At 40.0% G+C, this 18,970-nt stretch overlaps 1 protein-coding gene across 4 annotated transcripts; it reads left to right on the forward strand.

The window, feature by feature from the left end:
* The first annotated feature begins 141 nt into the window (after positions 1 to 141).
* FKTN (fukutin) lies at positions 142 to 18,756 on the forward strand. Of its 4 annotated transcripts, none has more exons than XM_054810265.1 (10): positions 142 to 190; positions 394 to 575; positions 1,881 to 1,940; positions 4,700 to 4,903; positions 6,390 to 6,667; positions 8,132 to 8,264; positions 9,899 to 10,028; positions 11,131 to 11,264; positions 12,170 to 12,297; positions 15,549 to 18,756. In XM_054810265.1, exons 2-10 carry the CDS (start codon positions 471 to 473, stop codon positions 15,760 to 15,762), a joined length of 1,386 nt encoding a protein of 461 aa, XP_054666240.1. In that variant the 5' UTR covers positions 142 to 190; positions 394 to 470; the 3' UTR covers positions 15,763 to 18,756. The 4 variants fall into 4 exon arrangements, with proteins under 4 accessions (XP_054666240.1, XP_054666242.1, XP_054666241.1 ...); XM_054810264.1 differs by having other exon boundaries at positions 154 to 190; positions 323 to 575; XM_054810267.1 differs by having other exon boundaries at positions 149 to 575; positions 12,170 to 12,341; positions 15,549 to 15,687.
* The last annotated feature ends 214 nt before the right edge of the window (positions 18,757 to 18,970 follow it).

Below are 18,970 nucleotides of genomic sequence, written 5' to 3' on the forward strand. Positions count from 1 at the left end.
GCGGGGTTCGGCCGCCGGGGCCGGGAGGGGGGGGCGGGCGGGCTGGCCCAGAGACCCTCCAGCCGGCCAGGGGAAAGGCGCCGAAAGCCCCCAGCGCCAGGGCGGGCTCGGCCCCCGCCGCGCATGCGCATACGGCGGCGGGCGGTGCTTTACGGCCGCCAGGAAGGGCTGGCGGGCAGCTGCACGGCGGGTAAGGGTGGCCGGGCGGGGACCTGCGGTGTCCCGGCGCCGTGGCCCGGTGGGCGTGAGCGGGGAGGGCCGGGTGAGGGGCGGCGGTGCGGCTGACCTGCCCCGTAGCTGAGCTCCCGCTGCGGGTCCGCAGGGCTGCCGTGGGCCGCCGCGGCGCCCGGCTCGGGCCTGCTCAGCGCCCCGTTTTCCTCTGCCGGCGCGCAGGGAGGAGCTGGAAAACGGGAGAAGATGAGCGACGCCGCGCTGCTTCCTGGCGGTGATCGAGAGCGCCCCGAACACTAATGCAGAAGATCAATAAGAACGTGGTCCTGGCGCTCCTTTCTCTGACCAGCCTGGTGTTCCTCCTCTTCCAGTTGTACTATTACAAGTTCTATCTCTCGCAGAAGGTAAGAGAGCGCTGTCCTGCACAGGCTTGCTTTTGTGGAGTAATCCAGTGTAATGCCTACTCTCTTCAAAGTCCTTTAGCAGCATTAGTGCCACCCCCAAACTTCCCTCATATGGCTAGCAATTCCAGTAGTATTGACATGAAGTGCCTGGGTAGCCCGAGCAAGTTTCTCGTGGCAGGAGTACAGATTTCAGTTGTCAGCCTGCTATTCACATCGTTATGTCAGCTGGAGGCATCCCATTAATTCCAAAATGGGATGCCGTTCTGTGGTCTCTGCTGCAGGTTTGAGCCACCAAGACTGTTAATCTTCACAAGCCTTCCTACTCCAGTTATTAAGTGACTTTTATTGGAAATAAAGTCAAACCAAGTGCTATCTTATGGCTTTTCTGAAGAAACAAGGAAGGCAGCATTTATTGGTTGCAGGTTTTTCAACAGTGGTGTTTTTAAAAGAAAACCCAGCTTTTTCTGCAGTTGTCTTAGTGTTTTGTGATTCAGTGTTCATAATGTTCTAGATGTTACAGATTAAATCCTGCTTTTATACCACCAGTGGAATGTTTAACTGAGTGTGATTTTCTGTAACAGAAAAAGAGGTAAATATTACTATAAGTGAAATACTCTGGGGTTTTGATGGCTTCATAGTTTACACTTGCAATGCAGATTCAACAAAGGAACTCAATTTAATTTTACAGAAGAACCACATAGGTATCACATTTCCTGAGTTTGTTTTCTTTTGGTGAGGACATTCTTAATAAATGCAGGCAGTCTTAGTGTTAGGTGGTACTGCAACCTTTAACTTCTTTCTTATGGCTGTAAACAGTAAGGCTGAGAATGAGATATTCTTCATACTTTGGAGAAGCTAAAAGCTGAGCCACTAACCACCTTGGCTTTATCATATGTATATACTGTCTTTCAAATTTAATTCTCTAGGATTACATCTGGAAAGACCGAGGCATAGTCCTGCTGTCTTTCCCCCCGTGGTATTTGCCTAACAGTGTTTGTCATCTTCCTAGTTTATATTTACTGGCATATTGACTTAGAAACCTGAGGCCTGATCATGCAATCCTTGCATGTCTGGAAGTCCCCAAGGCTTGCATTGTCCTTCTAAATACACTAAGCCAGAGCAGTTGTTTATGATTTCACATTCAGTACTATAGTTGAGTGACCAGAGGCGTAACCACAGCCATAATTATAAAGTGCTAACTGGATAAATGTCCCTGAATGTCATTAAGAAATCCTAAGCAGGGATTCAACTGAAAGTTTTTTTCCCTTCTTTCTCTCTCCCCCTCCCCTTCTTTGGTTTTGATAGAATGGAGCAGTTTTTTCCAAACTCAGAGGAAGACAGTCAGGCCAAGACAGCACTAGATGGGTATGTACAACGGCATTGGTTCATAAGTTCTTCTGCAAGTCTCAGAGAACTCACATGGAATTTCAAGTTCAGTATTAAAGACTGAGAGATACTTTCTTCACTGAGTAAAGTTACAAAGTGTTTCAACACGTCAGTTTAAAATGGATTGATAAACAGTTACAGTTTAGCAGCCTTTGCTTGTGCAGTCCTTAGCAGTGTTGATAATGTTTTAAGAAGGGAAGCTTGTTCTTTCTGATATAGAAGTTTTGATCCAGGCTTCTATGTTCTTTCAGACTGAGTATTGAAAAGACTGGCTTATTTGACATGCAGGTTGTTTGATAGTCAGTAGCCTGATGAAAGAATCAGCTATACGTCTCAGGTCGCAGAATTCCCCTTTGCTCGCTCCAGTTGTTCAACCTGCTGCTCAATGTTTTGTGTTACTTGCTTATGCTGCGTCATAAAGCTCTTTACAAGCAGGAAAATGTTACATTTCAGCATTCACCAGTTGCTGTATTCCAGTGTTCAGGAACAGTCTTAGGAGTGCCATTAAATACTTGAAATGGGATATTTTTTCTTGTGTCCTACTTAAGGTTTGCAGGATTGAATACAACCAAAACATCACCTTGGCCTCAGGGAATCAGAAGCTCAGTTATGATATTGTACTTAGCATTTGTTTGGAAACACTTTTACACAAGTCTTTTGCTAACAGATCTCCCAGCAGAAAAACAACACAGATGGTTAAAGAGAATGATGCGCTGGGAGCTGGCTGCCTTTTGCTTTGGATGCAAGATGATAATGTTGCTAGTTAGCAAAATAGCATTCAAATGCCTTGTTTCTGCTGAGCAAGAGGAAAGATGCTCTGGTTAAGAGCTGTTCTTGGGAATAATCCAAACCAACTGCTCTGTGGACTGCTTGTTTGTGCCAGTAATGTCTCACTGTTCTTGGAGGTGGTACCTCTTGGAACTACCTACTAGATATTAGGTGACGTGGTCACAGTGGGCTTCCAACCCACTCTGTCTCTGGACAGAGTTCTCATGAAACTTTGACTTGATCTTACGAGATCATTAGTAACAAAGCAAAATGCTCCATGGCCTGCCAGCGACCTGTTGCACTCCAGGCTTTCTTCAGAGTCCCTGCGTGATGAGTCCAAAATACTCTATTTGAATACCTTTCTCTTAGCTGCTCAACATCATTGCCATCTCTTTCTACCATATATTTAAGTTTCAACTAAAAGCATCTGTTTCCCTGGAGAAGTGATGGGGGAGAAGAAGTCGATACTTTTGCACAGATTTGCTTCCTGTTCATCAGTCTGATCTGCTAGTTTTAGTTACAGAAATGATGCTAGCACATCACTTACCTTTCAGCTGAAATCACTGAGGGGGTGGCTGTGCTTCTGCCTGTGCAGCGCATGTAGTGCTGCTGCCTAAATTCTGATTGTTGATCCACGTTATGTCTTCAAATTTTTACATCTCTCTGAAACCAAAGCCCCGTGCCAAAATTGGAAGTTGGCCTGTGCAGTCTGATTGAACAGACTCGGCGGCTGGATGGGAGGAAGGTTAGAGCTTCAGTTAGAAAGTGAAGGCCAGCTTACTGGGCAGGTAGCTTGGGCAGTAGGCCATTGTTTTCCCTTATCACACCTCTTCTAGAAACCTTGAGATGTTACAGACATAAAGACTGGCAGTGCTCTTCTAAGCAAATACATTTTTCTGATTAGAATGGTACTTTTAAGTCATTAACTGTTACAGTTAAATACATCAGCTATGTTTTAAATAGCAGGGTTGCTATGATTGCTGTAAATCTTCTGTGTGCCATGGGCATTTAAATGTACTTGATTAAAATTCTCCACTGAGTCAAGTTAATAAGTCTTCTCATCAGGCACAGGACCTTCTTGCTCCAGCTTTTAACCCCTTAAGCCATGTTGCTATGGTTGAGTGCCCAGGGTACACTATCCAAAGACTGGATAGGACTCACTTCCTACCTTGTCACTGAGTCACCCTTCATATACAGCAGGCATCATGCCTGAGGTCTGGGGATACTGTTTGAGTAACATCAAGGTATGGACAGTATCCATTGCTCTTGTGTTGCCCATAGATGACTTCACAAGGGCAGTTGGTGTGATTAGGTGCAGTTTGCCTTTGGGTGGCTTTCCCAATCACATCCTTGTCCTTCATGTGCTCGGATGTGACTTTCCAGGGGCTTTTGCTCCAGCTTCCTGGGGATTGAGATTAAGGTGACCAGAGTTCCCCAGATCCTCCTTTTTGAAGATGGCATGAGATTTGACTTTTCCCAGACTTGAGGAACAGCTCCTGACCACCATGGCCTTTCAAGGTGCGGCAGAGCAGCCTCAGAATGACATCAGTCAGCACCCACACATGCACCAGATCTCATCCTATAATCCTGGTTTATTCAAGTGCTTTCCAACTCAATTGAGAGCTTGAAAGAATCTAGAGTTTAGCTTGGAGTATGTTCTCAAGTCTAGCACTCTAGAGTTAAGAGTGCTTTAACTTGTAGAAGGTTCTAATTGAAGCTGAAAGGTTTTTACTCTAGTCTTAGAGGCCTGGAAAGAGGCCTGCTGAGAGCAGCCTGTTCTTCTGAAAGAGAAAATTTCTGTTTCCACAATTCTTCATGAAAGTGCACACTCAGAAAATGTAGTGGGAGATAAAATTTCCTTCTGTCAGTGGGATGGGTTTTTTTCCTTCTGTCAAAGAGTTTTAATATGTTAATGTTTTTTCACCTAAAGATGGTGTTTCTAACTTCTAATTTTATTCTCTGTCAAACAGCATGTGGTTAGGAAGTTCCTAGGCTTAATATCCAGTCACAATATACCAGTGTATTTGATCGATCCTTTGATTCTGGGACTGGTTGATAAAGACATTGAACACATCAGAGGTTCTTCTGATGGCCCTAGTCCAGAATGCAAGTACTTCTGTGCTCCAAGAGACTTTACTACATTTGCACTACTGGACAAAACATGGAAACATGAAGTAAGTGCCTTTTCTTCAGTTCACATTTGTGTACTGTAATGCATTCAACTGTTCCACAATTTTGTGATGTAATGCTTTCATGTTTGTATTAAAGCCTCTGAATTCACTGTGTGGAAATCTTGCAAAGGTATTGGTAGAGGAAACTTTTTTTTTTAAATTAGAAGGTATCCAGGCACTAGTCTGGATACATTAAGAGTAATTTATAGATAACTGAAAGTTTTTAGAAGCTGTCTGCAATATTCATAAACATTTGCAGTAAGAGGCCACTCCAGAAAGAAAAAATAAAGTGGTCTATTAGAAAGGAAGAAGGAAAACCTTACACCGTAATAAATCTTGAGTTTAGAGATCTGTCAAGAAGGAAATGCAATTATTGATGTGACAAGGCTGGAAAGATTATCATAGTCTGCTGATTTACATTTCTTTTTTTATTACATCCTTGTACTTAACACCATTGTATTTTGTCACTTAGTGTATTGATATCTCTGCTTTTTTTTGGTGTTCTGAGGCTTTTAAATGGATTTGTTAAAAACGGAGGTATACCATGTGATAAAGGACAAAATGGAATCCCAGATTATTTTCTCAATTCAGTGTCATCTGGAAATACTTATTAGATTGATTTATACAGACTAAAGATACCAGTGACAAACAGCTTTTTTCTTTTTTTTCTTTTTTTTTTTTTTAAGCAGGAGACATTAAGATGATCTGTGACTATTTTACTGAAGGAGTCCCACTCAAGTGAAGAGTGATGGTACTCAGGATCTGATCAGGCAGTTGTTTTACCCGTAGCTGTAAAGGAATTAAAGAAACTGAGTATATGGTTGTGTGGCAGCACACTAATATAAATCCATCTCCCCATTCCTTTGTGACTCATTGATAATATCTGTAGCATCCAGAGGAGAAGCTGATATGCCTGTATAAAACAGTTCAAGGGGGATAATTGAAAGGGTCTTCAGATTGTGATTCATTATTTTCTTATCAGCCAGAATTTAATTCCCTTTTTCTATTGAAATATGAAAGCCTGTTAGCTAGTCCAACGTTCGGTATTTGGTGAGATTTAGACAAATGTTTATGTACCTCATAAAAGAAGATATTGCAGTAATTGTTTTTGCATTAGTCATATCATTATACAAGGACTTAGGAATGCCAAGTTCAGCACAAGAATGACTTTAGAGGAGAGTTTGAGGATGCAGAGAAGGGCACTATGCCAAGGAGCAAACCTAGTCCAAGCATGGCTTAGAACACTTAGTTATTGTTTTATTGAATAGTTTGAGGGACAAAATTTAAGACAAGGAAATACAGTGGTTGGAATTGCTTGTGGTTGCCAATCTTTAAGGTTTTAGAAATTTTTGAGTAGTTTGTGCTTAAGTCTGATTAGAAAATGAAAATGGGGAATAATGTCAGTTAATAATAAGCATTTAGCATTCAATTTTGGTTTCTGTAATCTCTAACTTGTCTCTCTCTCTCTCCCTCCCTCTCTCATTTTCAGGCGGGCCTTTTTAGAACTGCGGAAAAAATGGGGTTCCAATGGCTAAAGATTATAAACAAGGACCCCCGCTTGGACGGGATGGATGACCTGTCTGGGGTTGAAATTCCCTTGCACTACATTTTTAAACTGGCATCTCATGCCATTCACCTGGTGGTCTTCTATGAGAGGAGTGGTAATTATCTGTGGCATGGGCCCCTGAGACTCAAGCAACATATGGACAGAAAGTTTGTGCCTTTCCGGAAACTCCACTTTGGTCGCTACCCTGGAGCATATGAAAAGTGAGTTCAAAACAGAGGAGAGAAAAAGCCATAGTGGCACTTCCAAAATAACTTTTTTCTCCTGTATATAAAATTACTCTGTTCCCTGAAGTCAGGCTGTAAAATTTAGTTCATGTATGGTTCAGCCCTCAAAGTGCAGGTAAAATAAGGTGTGAAGGTAAATCTAGTTCTATTTACCTGAAAACAAGAGCTTCTCACCATTTATAAATTAAGAACTGAATTTTAGAGGAAGTTGCTGTGTAGCCAGGTTGGAGGAGGTAGAAAGATGAGAGAAGTCAAAGTCATCATGACTGAGGCTGAATGTCCCAAAGGGTCTTCTGCTAGCGTCAGTGGTTTACCATTAATATATTTAAAAGCTTGAAATTTGTTGATAGCCATCAGTGCTATCAACACAGGGGTAAAGTAGAAGTGGCAGGAGAGGTGGTACTAGCTGATAGATACTTGTTTTTCTTTCTATCACGAGATGTATCCAAAAGTTGAATATGGATATGTAACTTTAAATGAAAAGGGGAAGCAACAGAAATCCATTCTGTAACAGGTCAAATAATCAGTGCTAAAGAACATGAATAAAGAGAGGTGACATTTGTACCGCGAAGACACGTGTGAAGTATTGCATCTCACCCACGCTCTTAACGTGCTGAGAGGACTCCTTTCTTGCATAAATGTTTGAATTGGTGGTGTTATTTGTCCATAGTCTTATGCTTAAACTTTGCATTACATTGGTAAAGTTACTGTAAATGTCTGCCTTTTCTTACAGTGCTTTCAACAGCACTATTTCAGGAAGTACAGACCATTGCAAATCTTATCACTATTTTCAAAGCCAAGCACATACCACTAGGCTTTGCGAACAGTGTTACTGTAGGGTATGTATATATGCCATAAATCACAGAAAAATAGCCAAACATTTCAGAGATCAAAATAAATGTATTTAACTTTTTCCTTAAAATTGACACTGTTCTTTCTTCCTTTTAAAACATGGAATCTGTACTGGTTGTGGGCCTAAACATTTGAAGTTGGTGGTGTAAGCTGTTAAATAGTGCATTTCGTTCATTGTGAAGGCTGAACAGTTTTTAAATTTTAAATGCAAATAGACTCAAAGTACAGGGTAAAATTTGGTTCTTAACTGCAACGCATACTTAGATAACTAAATAAATAGCCTGAATTTTCAAATGCACTGAACAACAGCTCTGAACAAATTCAGTGCACGTCATGTAAAGGAATCGATGATCTGATGAACTAACTGTATGTTTATTGGCATAGAATTTCTTTAAACAAAATTTTGAAGTGTATAGGGAATTTCCTGAAGCTTTTGTTGCTCTTTTGTAGTCATTTTTGGGTGTATTTGGACAGAGAAATCACTGCCAGTAGTATGCATTAAGATTTTAACCTGAACTAGAGGAAAAAGTGGCTTGTGGTTTATAAAGGAATCGAATATGGTAATGTATCATCTTTGTTTTCTTGCAGGCCAGAACTTCTGCTTGTTTCCATTGATGACTTAAAAGTTCAAATTCCAAAAAATCCATCCAGTTTTCTAGAGGAGATGTCACACTCTAGATTTCTTGAATGTAGGTACAGAGAAGCTCGGGCTTTCTTTCAGGTTAGTGGTAATCAGGTAGTGTCTCTGAGATGTAATGTATGTTTTCATTGATTGACCCAAACCTACAAACACTTTTTTTTACCTAGATGGGACTATTCACATACATAAAGCTAAATACAGCCTCTAAGACTCAGTCCACAGAGTTTAGTAAGTGATAATAAAACTAAAACTGTAACTGAAAGTCATGGTCTGTCTTTTTTTACTTGTGAGCACATTTTTTTCCATTTTCCAAAACTCTGAAAAGAAGAGGTAGCCAACATGTCCATAGTTCTCACACATTGTTACTATTAAATAGATTTCATGTAAATAAGGCTAAGATCTTTTGGTTGAACGTTTTCCTTATGGCAGTTCTCAAAGTTCTGAGTAATAGTTCGTTTTATATTATTTTGAACCGTGTGCTGCAGTTCCATGTTCCTAGTTCAGTTTATTTGAAATGGTATATTCATTCCGAAATGACTGACTTTGTTGCTTTTTGACCATATAAGCTAATGTTTTCACCACTATTTAGAGTATTATTTTTAGAATTTTGCTACCTGTTTTAGCAGATAGTAGAAAACTTTCTGCTGCAATATGGGAAGTATTTTGTCCCAACTTGAAAAGGACTGAGTTACAAAGTGGTCAAGAGTTACCACAGTCAAAACTGTGGAGTCAGAATCAGGTCACTGAATTTGAGCCACCTCTGGCTTCATGGAAGGGGAAAAAAGAGGACGTGAGGTTCCATTCTTCAGTCATTTGAGGTCTTGGGGAAGGGACTTCCTCAAGGAAGGGAAGACCATCCTTGTTCAGTCTAGTAAACTGCTCCCTATACGTGTTGCAGGAGGGTTACTATACCCAAGGGTGCTTGTATGTTGTAACTTCACCTATAAAGGACAGAAACTGTTAGCACGCTCCACTTCAGCTCTAAAACCTCCAGGCAGTAATCACCACAGGCAGAGAAAATGTGACTGAGAGGGTATACTGAACTTTGCTGGAGGTTTAATATTGAAATAAGCAGCTGGCATCTGTTTTGAAAAGGAAGTATTCATTTCAGCTGTTTGTTGCCCAAGACCTTTTAATGAAGTAAGTTGTGAAGCTGAGTGGCGCATTGTTGCTGTGCTTGATTTGATAATATTTGCCCAGACTGCCATGTTGATTTCGGCTTTGCATTAACAGAACATTTTGCCCCAGCTGTAGCTGGAAGATGGGCATGGTTTTCTGTTCATTTTGTTTCTGCTCTACGGCAGAAGTTGTCAACATTCAGTTGTAACACTTGGTGGCGCCAAATAAACCGATGTGCTGGAAATAACTGTCTGTTTTCCTCCGGACCCTGGGCATTGACTTCAGCGTGTGCAGAACTAGGGTTCATCTGTGTTGTTGCCAAGTGCTGAGATCAGTGTCTAGTGCATATATTCTTAGTCTATTTTACTGTGACTTTACATTCTGCTACTTGGGAAAAACTGAAGATTGATGTTTCAGAGTTTAAATTTTAACTTGTCATTCTAGTACATGTTCTCAAACTGGGCTGTGTATGTGAAAACAGATACTGCCCAGATATTAGTTAAGTAAATTTTTAAGTTTTTTTCTTAGGACCTGAAAAATGAAGAGACAAGTTTGCTCTCTGACAACAGCTTGCTTACTTTTCCTTTGCCTTCCAGCTGTATCCTGATGATGCCTCTCTTGATGCAGTGGAGTTCAGAAAGAAAGCAAAATCCTTGCTCCATCTGGCTGCCCTGACACTGAATAACTTAGGAGTAAAGTTCTGGCTGAGCAGTGGAACATGCCTTGGTAAAACATTTGTGTTATGTTACATTTTTAAACTAATCTGAAACTTTAAATATTTCATCCTGTATTGCTTGTGATATCAGCTGAGGTTAAATGTACCAGGTTGGAAGGTAATATGTGGCATTAGCTGTACTGAAATAGGCATTTTTGCTCCTGACAATATGCTTTTTCTTTAGAAACCTGAGTCTTGGAGTTGCTGAGCAAATTTCCAGTGAAGCGTGTAATGTTAGCGTTCTGTGTTGTGTTGATCACTGCTTAGAAAGTAATCAGCGGTTCCCTGAATTGTGTGACTTGGAATTTACTGAAATGCTAGTTGGAAAACACACTGAAGGGCACCTATTTCTGCTGTCCACGTAAACTCTCACCTGAATTTTTCTTCCCATGCAATTTGGTACTTATCGCTGACTTTTAAAAAATAGTTTACATTTATTTATTTATTTAAAACCACATCCTTTTAACAAAATATCAGCCTATTACAGTAGATACTGCAAGTTTTCAATTCTGTTGAAGATGGAAGTAGTATCTTACCAGATTATTTTATTATTGAAATAGGTTATGGAAATTCATGTGTGTGCACGTTTGATTTGTGTTTCTTTAGTCCTAGGGAATATAATTTTCTGAATGAACAGTTACTAAAAGCTGGTTTATGAAATAAAGAAAAAGATGTCCCACTTCTTGTTTTACTGTCTTGCAGTGGTGATTGAAAGACGATTAACGGCCCAGATACTATTTAAAATAATAGTTTCAAATTAGAAGCACAGCTATAGCTCTGTAACTGTTCATTGCTGATTGGATTTGGTCCCAGATAAAGAATATTTTTTCTTTAAAGACATTTAGATTAGAAAATGGGAGATATTTCAAAAACATTAGTGTTTTCTCTCTCCTTCGTGGCTTTCTGGAGGAAAGACCTGGCTATAAGTTCAGTAATATTTGTTTTGATTTTGATTCATTTCATACTAGAGAAAGGCAGAAGTCTTGTTTATGGCCTTATTAAAAGATCTTTGCCAGGTGACCTTATGTCAGTTCATTTTTATCTTGCTTTTGTTCTATTGATATATTTCTCCTGAATTAACTAGTTTGGTTTTTTCTCTTTTTTGTCCCTCAGGCTGGTATAGACAATGCAATGTCATTCCTCACAGCAAAGATGTGGATTTGGGAGTCTTTATAAGGGACTATAAAGCAGATATCATTCCCGCCTTTCAAAAAGCAGGATTACCACTGAAGCACAAATTTGGCAAGGTACATAGATAATGAACAATTTACTTCACATGTCTTTCTGTAGGTTTGTATGTTTGAGTATGGCTGCAGATCACTTTACATAGAAGTGAGTATCTGAAGTTTCCTCAGCAGTCACTTATTCACGAAGGTTTTACCTAAAGATACAATCTTGTTGATTTTTGTTGTTCTCTCAGACAGTGTGTGAGAAATACCCTTCTTACTAGCTTCAGCCCTGTTTGAGGAGTCTGAATTCCACCTCAGAAGATTTCACTAAGTTTTAAAGGGGTCTAATCTGTGTCAGTGGTGCTAGGGAAACGTGAGGATCAAGGTAGAATTTAGTCTTTGAGCTTGAGTGGGCCTCATCATATGGGAGGATTGGTGATAGCTCTGAGATTATCTGTAGCCCTGTATGTCAAACCAGCAGAAAGTGAAGGGTGGCTTGAGGTGGGCACTGGACTTGTTCATTGTTAGCTTCTGTGGGATCTTTATTTAGCTTTTTCAGAGTGTAGGCTGTGGAATGGTAGAGAAAAACAAAATTACAGGAATATGAAGGTTCAGCCACAGTTCAAGTGATATATCATTACTAGTGCTAGCAAGTCTTTTATCATAGAGGAAGTGTGTTAAATGAAGACACCTACTAATCATGTGTTTATTCACTGAGATTATTTGGTTGTGGCAGAGGACAATGAGATGGTGCTGAAGCTCTTGGGGCTAAAGGGTGAAAAGAAAAAATAGTCCCACTGAGGTGCAGAAAATTTCCAATGTTCTCAAGGCATTAAAAAAAAAAGCATAGTTAGTTTATTTTCTTCATTTAGTATAGGAGTCACTCTGCATACCTGACCAAAATAAATTTGTTTTCTGAAACCTGCTGACATAAGTAGCCTTATATTTTTATGAGCATATGAGTGTGTATTTTTGTCTTGCAGGTAGAAGACAGCTTGGAACTCTCTTTCCAGGGAGAAGATGATATGAAACTTGATATTTTTTTCTTCTATGAAGAGGATGACCACATATGGAATGGAGGAACTCAGGCCAAATCGGGCAAGAAATTTAAGTATGAACTGGATTTGTACCTCTAATAGGAAAGAACTTGAACAAGTTAGTGTTTAGTGTTGGCATTTTGGGTGTTGTGTGTTGTTGTCTGGCAAGGTCTGTGCTCTTTGTGGAAAAGGCAGTTGTCAGGAGAATCAGTGGATATTTTGCACTTTAAGACCAGAGAAGCAGAAAGAGAACAGCACTATGCCTTACTAGAGAGGTGCTAGGCTTGTCAAATGTCAATTCTCTCGTGAAATCAAAAGCAATGTTGGCGTGTCATATGTCAAGCAGATCTTATCTGGACTGTGGTAAGCTCTGAGTTAAACAGCTAAGATGAGAAAAGTCTCTAAAACTGTGTTTGTTGCACAGACTAATTTTGCAGTGAAACGTTAATCCTTAGGCATCCATCTTGATGACAGAGTGTTATGGCAGAAAGCCTCAACTGTCCTTGCAAAGTAAGCCCCATAGTTTTGGATTTTGTGGTAGTGATTTGGAATACTTCATTGATTGTAATGTTGTGACAGCAATGCAGATGACTGCTGAAGACCTTCTTTGTTGTTCATGTTCTGAAAATGGAATTTTAAATAGGATCCTACGTTTCTTGCCTCATACCTTTCAGTATTAAATCAGCAAATAAGTACAACTTTCTGATCTACTCAGCAAACTGAATAAAGGTTTGATAATTAGATTTGTTTCTTTCCATCACCCACCTTAACTCAGAAAGATACAATTGCAGACTAATTGAAAACCTTGTTGACTTCTGTAGGATTTCATTATCTTTCATATTTTGCCTGAACTGTATTTGCTTATATTTAGCTAATGGGAACTTTGCGAACACTGTGATCTGGCTGGTGATAATGTCTGAGTCCTAGTTTTCTAGGAGTAGTCCTGGTCTTAGTTATCTTTGTTATGAAAGGATAAACAAAGACTGGGTAAGACACTTTGATGACCAGAGTTGAAAGGCATGCTTTCAAATAGACTAGAGGAAGAGCTTGTGGAATATTCCCACAGAAAATGTGTTGTGCTGCAGAGTGTTTTTCTTAAAATATAACACCAATTTCATAGTTTTCCAATGTAGGCTTAGTGTCTGTTTTTCCATACAAGATTTTGGAGGATTTTGTGTGATGCATTCTGAGGAGGAAGCTGATCAGTAAATTCCTTTCCTTTCCTTTATGCTTCTGTGGTGTCTAGATTGCAGTAGCTCTTTCCATGCCAGTGGAGTTGACATGCTCTTACAAAATTCCATTGACCATCAGACCTTGGGTACTTGAGATCTGTTTCCCCACCACTGCCCCTTTGATATGACTGGTCCAATGCATGAGAATAGAAGGTAGATGTGAACCTGTGCTCTGTTCCACCTCATGTATCCTAGGATATTACAGCTCTTTTGGAACTCCAGCTTTTGTAAAACACTTTTCTTGTAGCCTAGTACTTGGTTTTGGTGGCAATTTTTTTCAAAGTTTACAAATGTGGCTTTCTAGTTCAATAAGAAGTAATTTGCTTAAACATAGAAGCCTCTAAGAAAGCCTCTAATTCTGAACTGATGTTTCTTAGGTATAGTTTACTGTACTTAATCCATTTAGAAAAGGAGGAAAAAAAACCCTGCTTGTTTACTGTGACAAAGGCCTCGAGCCCTGACAGGACATGGCTGTTCAGAATGCTTAGCCAAATAATTCCAGATATGTGTTATTCAAAATACCTTCTCTGAAAAAAAATCACAGCTTTTCAGATGTGAAATATGATGATTTTGGGTGCTTGATCTGAATGCCTGCAACACCAGAATGACCCTCAACTTTGCTTAATCTACAGACCTTTCAAAATTTTGGGGAAAGGTAAAGCGAGGAGGTCAGTCAAAAGAGGAATGATGGTTTGATCATGCTGAATCTTAAATCCACTTTAACAATTTTAAGGGAATCTCGCCAGCTGTGTATGTGGTGTCAGAAGAGATATTGGTTGCTACTAGATAATCACAGATAAAAGTGGGAGTTCTGTTCCAAGATATTTACATTTTTAAAAATGAAGGGTAAAAGACACTTTCTTCAGAAAACTAAATATTTACACAGGCATGTTTTCTATACATCTTGCTAAATAAAAGAATAGAGAATGAAAGAATTTCTCATTTAGTCTCTAAAATATTTTTCATTAGTCATTTTTAGTCTCTGTTTTCTTGGAGAGGTGTTTTTGAAACCTCGCAAGTCTGTCTGCATGGTTTGCATTTTCCTGTACGCAGATACTTCCTCAACATTGCAGGCACAAGCAAGCATGCACATCCTCCTTATCTTGTCTTGGAGTTACAGCAATTGAGACCTCCTATTTCCTTACAAAATTAATGCTGGACAGTTGCATTCTTCAGCAAAGAATAAGCATTTACAAAACCTGAATCTGGCAATCAAATCTATACAGTATATACTTTAATCTTTAAAATTAGTTAATTCTGTAGGTTCTTAACATAGAGGACTTTGTGTAAGTGTAAAATTTTTTCAGTACTTTTATGTCCAAAGAACACTGACACTGAAATTGGAATAAAAAATAGTGAGCCATGTAGATGCACAAGAATACATAGCCTTATCCCAGCCACTTGGAATGAGCAAATGATAAGCAAGGATTCCAGTAGTGTGAAGCATCAGTGAAAGCTGCATTTTTTGCTGGTGAATGTAAACATTTGATTTTAATAATAATTAAATAATTATATTGGTGAAATTTCCAACTGACTTTTTAATTTGCAGATTTGTTTGTTTAAATTACCTGTTTGTTCTCCTTAAAATTATTATTCAGAGTTCACTGTCTGGAGGATCTATTATTTCAGTGGTTTGCTGATAGCTTTTGCATATGCGTGCCTACTGCAGTTCTAATAAATAAATGATTTCTTGGGTTAATAACAGCTAAATAGCTACTTGGTAATTATAGATCTACTAATAAAATTTGTTTATCTTGTTTTCCCATTGGTAGCTGGCATTGTTATGCTTTTTGGTTTAGTTTAGAGCTAAGTGATTTCCTATAGGTGCCAGAATGTTATGGGAATCAGCAGCAAAAGGATTAGAAATGCTCCTTCTTAAGAACACGTGGTAAATGTCAACCAGTTACTGTTGATAATAACACCCTTGTCCAGTATGTAAATAATATTTCATGGATAAGAACTTACAAAATAAGAAAAAAATTATTATAAATGTAACACGGCCACTCACTGCAGTTGCTTGCTTTCTTCATGAACTTATTTAGAGGTGTATTTCAGTCTTCTGCCAGTGACCATGTTCTTTTGTTATGACACAGGTATCTCTTTCCAAAGTTCACTCTGTGTTGGACTGAATTTGTGGAACTCAGGGTACACGTGCCCTGTGAAACCCTTCAGTATATTGAAGCCAACTATGGCCCAGACTGGAAGGTTCCTGTGAAGACATGGGACTGGAAGAGCTCACCATCCAACGTGCAGTACAATGGTGTCTGGCCTGTTGATGAATGGGACGATGTCATTCAAATTTACTGACCGCCTGACTGCTAACAGAGCATGCCTGCTATCTTTGAAACTGTCAGTTTGTGATTTCCTATTTCCCTAAGGCATCGAGATCCATTCCTGTTGTAACTTCTCATCTGTTTCCTGAGGAGACTTTTACCGTTTTTTGCTTAATAGTTCTTTTTTTTCACCTTCATCGTGGATTTTCCAGGTAGCTAAAGGAAAAGATTAAAGGCAACTGAAGAGAAGGGAAGCTGAAAGAAAGGCTGCGCAAATGGAATAGAGAAGATGTTGCAGTAAAGTTATGAGCAGTTGACTATTTAAATGTAAACAGTGGCCAGGTGGCTTAGACTTTCCTGGGATCATCAAAACCTTGGGACTGTTCACTTCTCAAGCTGAAGAGAGGGATGCAATGGAAAAATCCCAGAGAAGTTCCTGTGAATATTCAGCTTTTAAGCACCAGAGTTATGAGCACCTTCAACTGTGCTTGATTTGACACTGATGTATCCCTTTGCTAAGCAACAGGTTGCTCTTGGGAGTGGAATGTTTCTATTACTTGGAACCCATGTGACCCACCTGCTTTACATGTAGGAGGTACTGGGTAATGGTGTAATACTAAATTAATGTCAGGAGAAACTATCCACATCAGATATCTTCCAGTAACGGTTGAGTTTTTCACCAACTAACCACTGCATGCAATTATGACAGGGAATGTTATCTGGTTTTTGTTTTCTTTTTTTTTAAGAACATGAAGGTGTATGCCACAGGGATGTCTTTCCCATGAAAAAATAAATAATCTGGTTTTGATGTCCCAGTTAGTGTGTTCTACCTGTAAGAGTTTTGACCAGATTTTAGAAAATTATAGTTATCCCTGCTTTCTTACAAGTAGATAGAAATGGGGGTATGGATAGTTTTCTGTTTAACAGGGGCTTGCAGAACAAAGAGGTCTCAGAGAATTGCATCTCTTTTCTCTAAGTGTAACAGAAGTGGGTACAAATACTAACTGTTCCATCAAATGTGCAGTAGCATCACTGCAAGTGAAGTGTTAGTGTAACATGAGGCTTTGGATGAGAGGAGAGTGGAAGCCAAACAACTCTCTCCTCCTGCTTCTGCTTGTGCTTTGGTCAATGAAGTTAAGCTTTCTTCTTCAGTAATTTGGAGAGGGATGATAGTTTTCATATGAGTGTGTATGTCCAAGTTTGTTCCAGTCCTCCTGTGCAGGGAAGACGAGCACTAGAGCCGCTAGTGAGTTATGACAGTTCTAACGCTGGTACTTGTGAACCAGTGTCAAGGTACTGAATAGAGCTTGTGTTTACATGCAATAAACCTGTATCCATTCTTTCCTTACTAACGCAGAAAGGCTACCTATGACTCATGGCTTTTCCGCCTTTCACTGGGTAGAGGTAGGTTGAGTCTGTGGTTTACGTTCTGTTGATCTGTAGGTTATGGGACTGTATTCAAACCTGTACAGTTCTGGAGAGATGAAATAGCTACTGCCGTGCAACAGTTTTACTGTTGTGTCATTCCAGGTGCACTCTGGGGCTTCCCTGCTGTTTTTGTCCTGAGGTGTGCTGCATGCTTTTTCATGCCAATCCTCTCGGTTCCAGCAGTCTCCTGCCACTGAAGCACTGGAGTAAATTGTTCAGCTTCCGAACATCTTTGTTGGTGACATAAATAATGGGATCAAGTGCACCTTCAGCAAGTTTGCCGCCGACACCAAGCTATGTGGTGTGGTCAACACGCTGGAGGGAAGGGATGCCATCCAGAGGGACCTTGAGAGGTCGGCCTGTGTGAACCACATGAAGTTCTGCAAGGCCAAGTGCAAGGTCCTGCATGTGGGTCAGCTCAATCCCAAATACCAACACAGACTGGGCAGAGAATGGATTGAGAGCATTGAGGAGAAGGACTTGGGGGTGTTGGTGGAAGAGAAGCTCAACATGAGCCAGCAGTGTGCGCTTGCAGCCCAGAAAGCCAACCGTATCCTGGGCTGCATCCAAAGAAGTGTGACCAGCAGGTCGAGGGAGGTGATCTGCTCCTCTGCTCTCATAAGACCTCACCTGGAGTACTGTGTCCAGCTCTGGGGGCCCCAGTACAGGAGAGACATGGAGCTGTTGGAGACTATCCAGAGGAGCGCCATGAAGCTGATCAGAGGGCTGGAGCACCTGGAGCCTGTGAGGACAGGCTGAGAGAGTTGGGGTTTTGAGCCTGGAGAAGGCTCCAGGGAGACTTTAGAGCAGGCTTTCAGCACCTAAAAGAGACCTACAGGAAAGCTGGAGAGGGACTGTTTACAAGGGCATGTAGTGATAGGACAAAGGGTAATGGCCATCAGCTGAGGGAGGGTTGATTTAGATTAGATATTAGGAAGAAATTTTTCACTGTGAGGGTGGTGAGGCACTGGAACAGGTTGCCCAGAGAGGCTGTGGAGGCCCCCTCTCTGGAACTGTTCAAAGCCAGGTTGGATGGGGCTTTGGGCAACGTGGTCTAGTGGAGGGTGTCCCTGCCTATGGCAGGGGGTTGGAACTAGATGATCTTTAAGGTCCTTTCCAACCCAAACCATTCCATGATTCTATGATTCTAGCAACAACTTGTCATGCTGGCTTTTCAGTTGGTACAGTAACTTCGTTAGCTTTGCCTAATTGAGGAGAGATGTAAAATCCTACTAATGCCATTTACTCGGTAAAGTAAACATTACATCATAAGGGATAATTTCTCAGGTACAGTTTTTTGTATTTTTTCCTTAAAATGAAAAAAGCCAATGTCCTTATGGTTTTTGTTTTCAGAACTCTGTTGTCATGAACTTCTTTGTTTAGTAACATACAATAAGCATGTAAGTTTTTCAAATGCGATAGATGTTTAAGAGTGAAAAAAAAAGATACTATCAGAGAATTATAATCCTGTCAGATTTTTGACTTTGTAGATGGAAAGACTGATGGAAAAAAATGCATGTCCCTGAAAGGGAAGATGTTTTAAATAGTTGATTATACCTGAAAGTTATTCTTCAGATTAAAATATTTTCTCTTTAGAAGATACAACTGTGTATTTAACACTGATTAGAAGAAGGAGAGTCTAATTTGCAACTCAAAGTGTTGTTTCATCCTTAGTTTTGTCATCTTGGGCAGCATTTAACACACTTTATTGCAGTTACAGTGACATAAAGCACAGAGAATAATTTTGAACTGTTTCTTGCACTGCTTATTTACTGTCTATCTTGAACTTTTATTTTTTAATAAGGATACTTGGA

The sequence above is a fragment of the Grus americana genome, chromosome Z (assembly GCF_028858705.1).
Source record: "Grus americana isolate bGruAme1 chromosome Z, bGruAme1.mat, whole genome shotgun sequence".
Classification (NCBI taxonomy): domain Eukaryota; kingdom Metazoa; phylum Chordata; class Aves; order Gruiformes; family Gruidae; genus Grus; species Grus americana.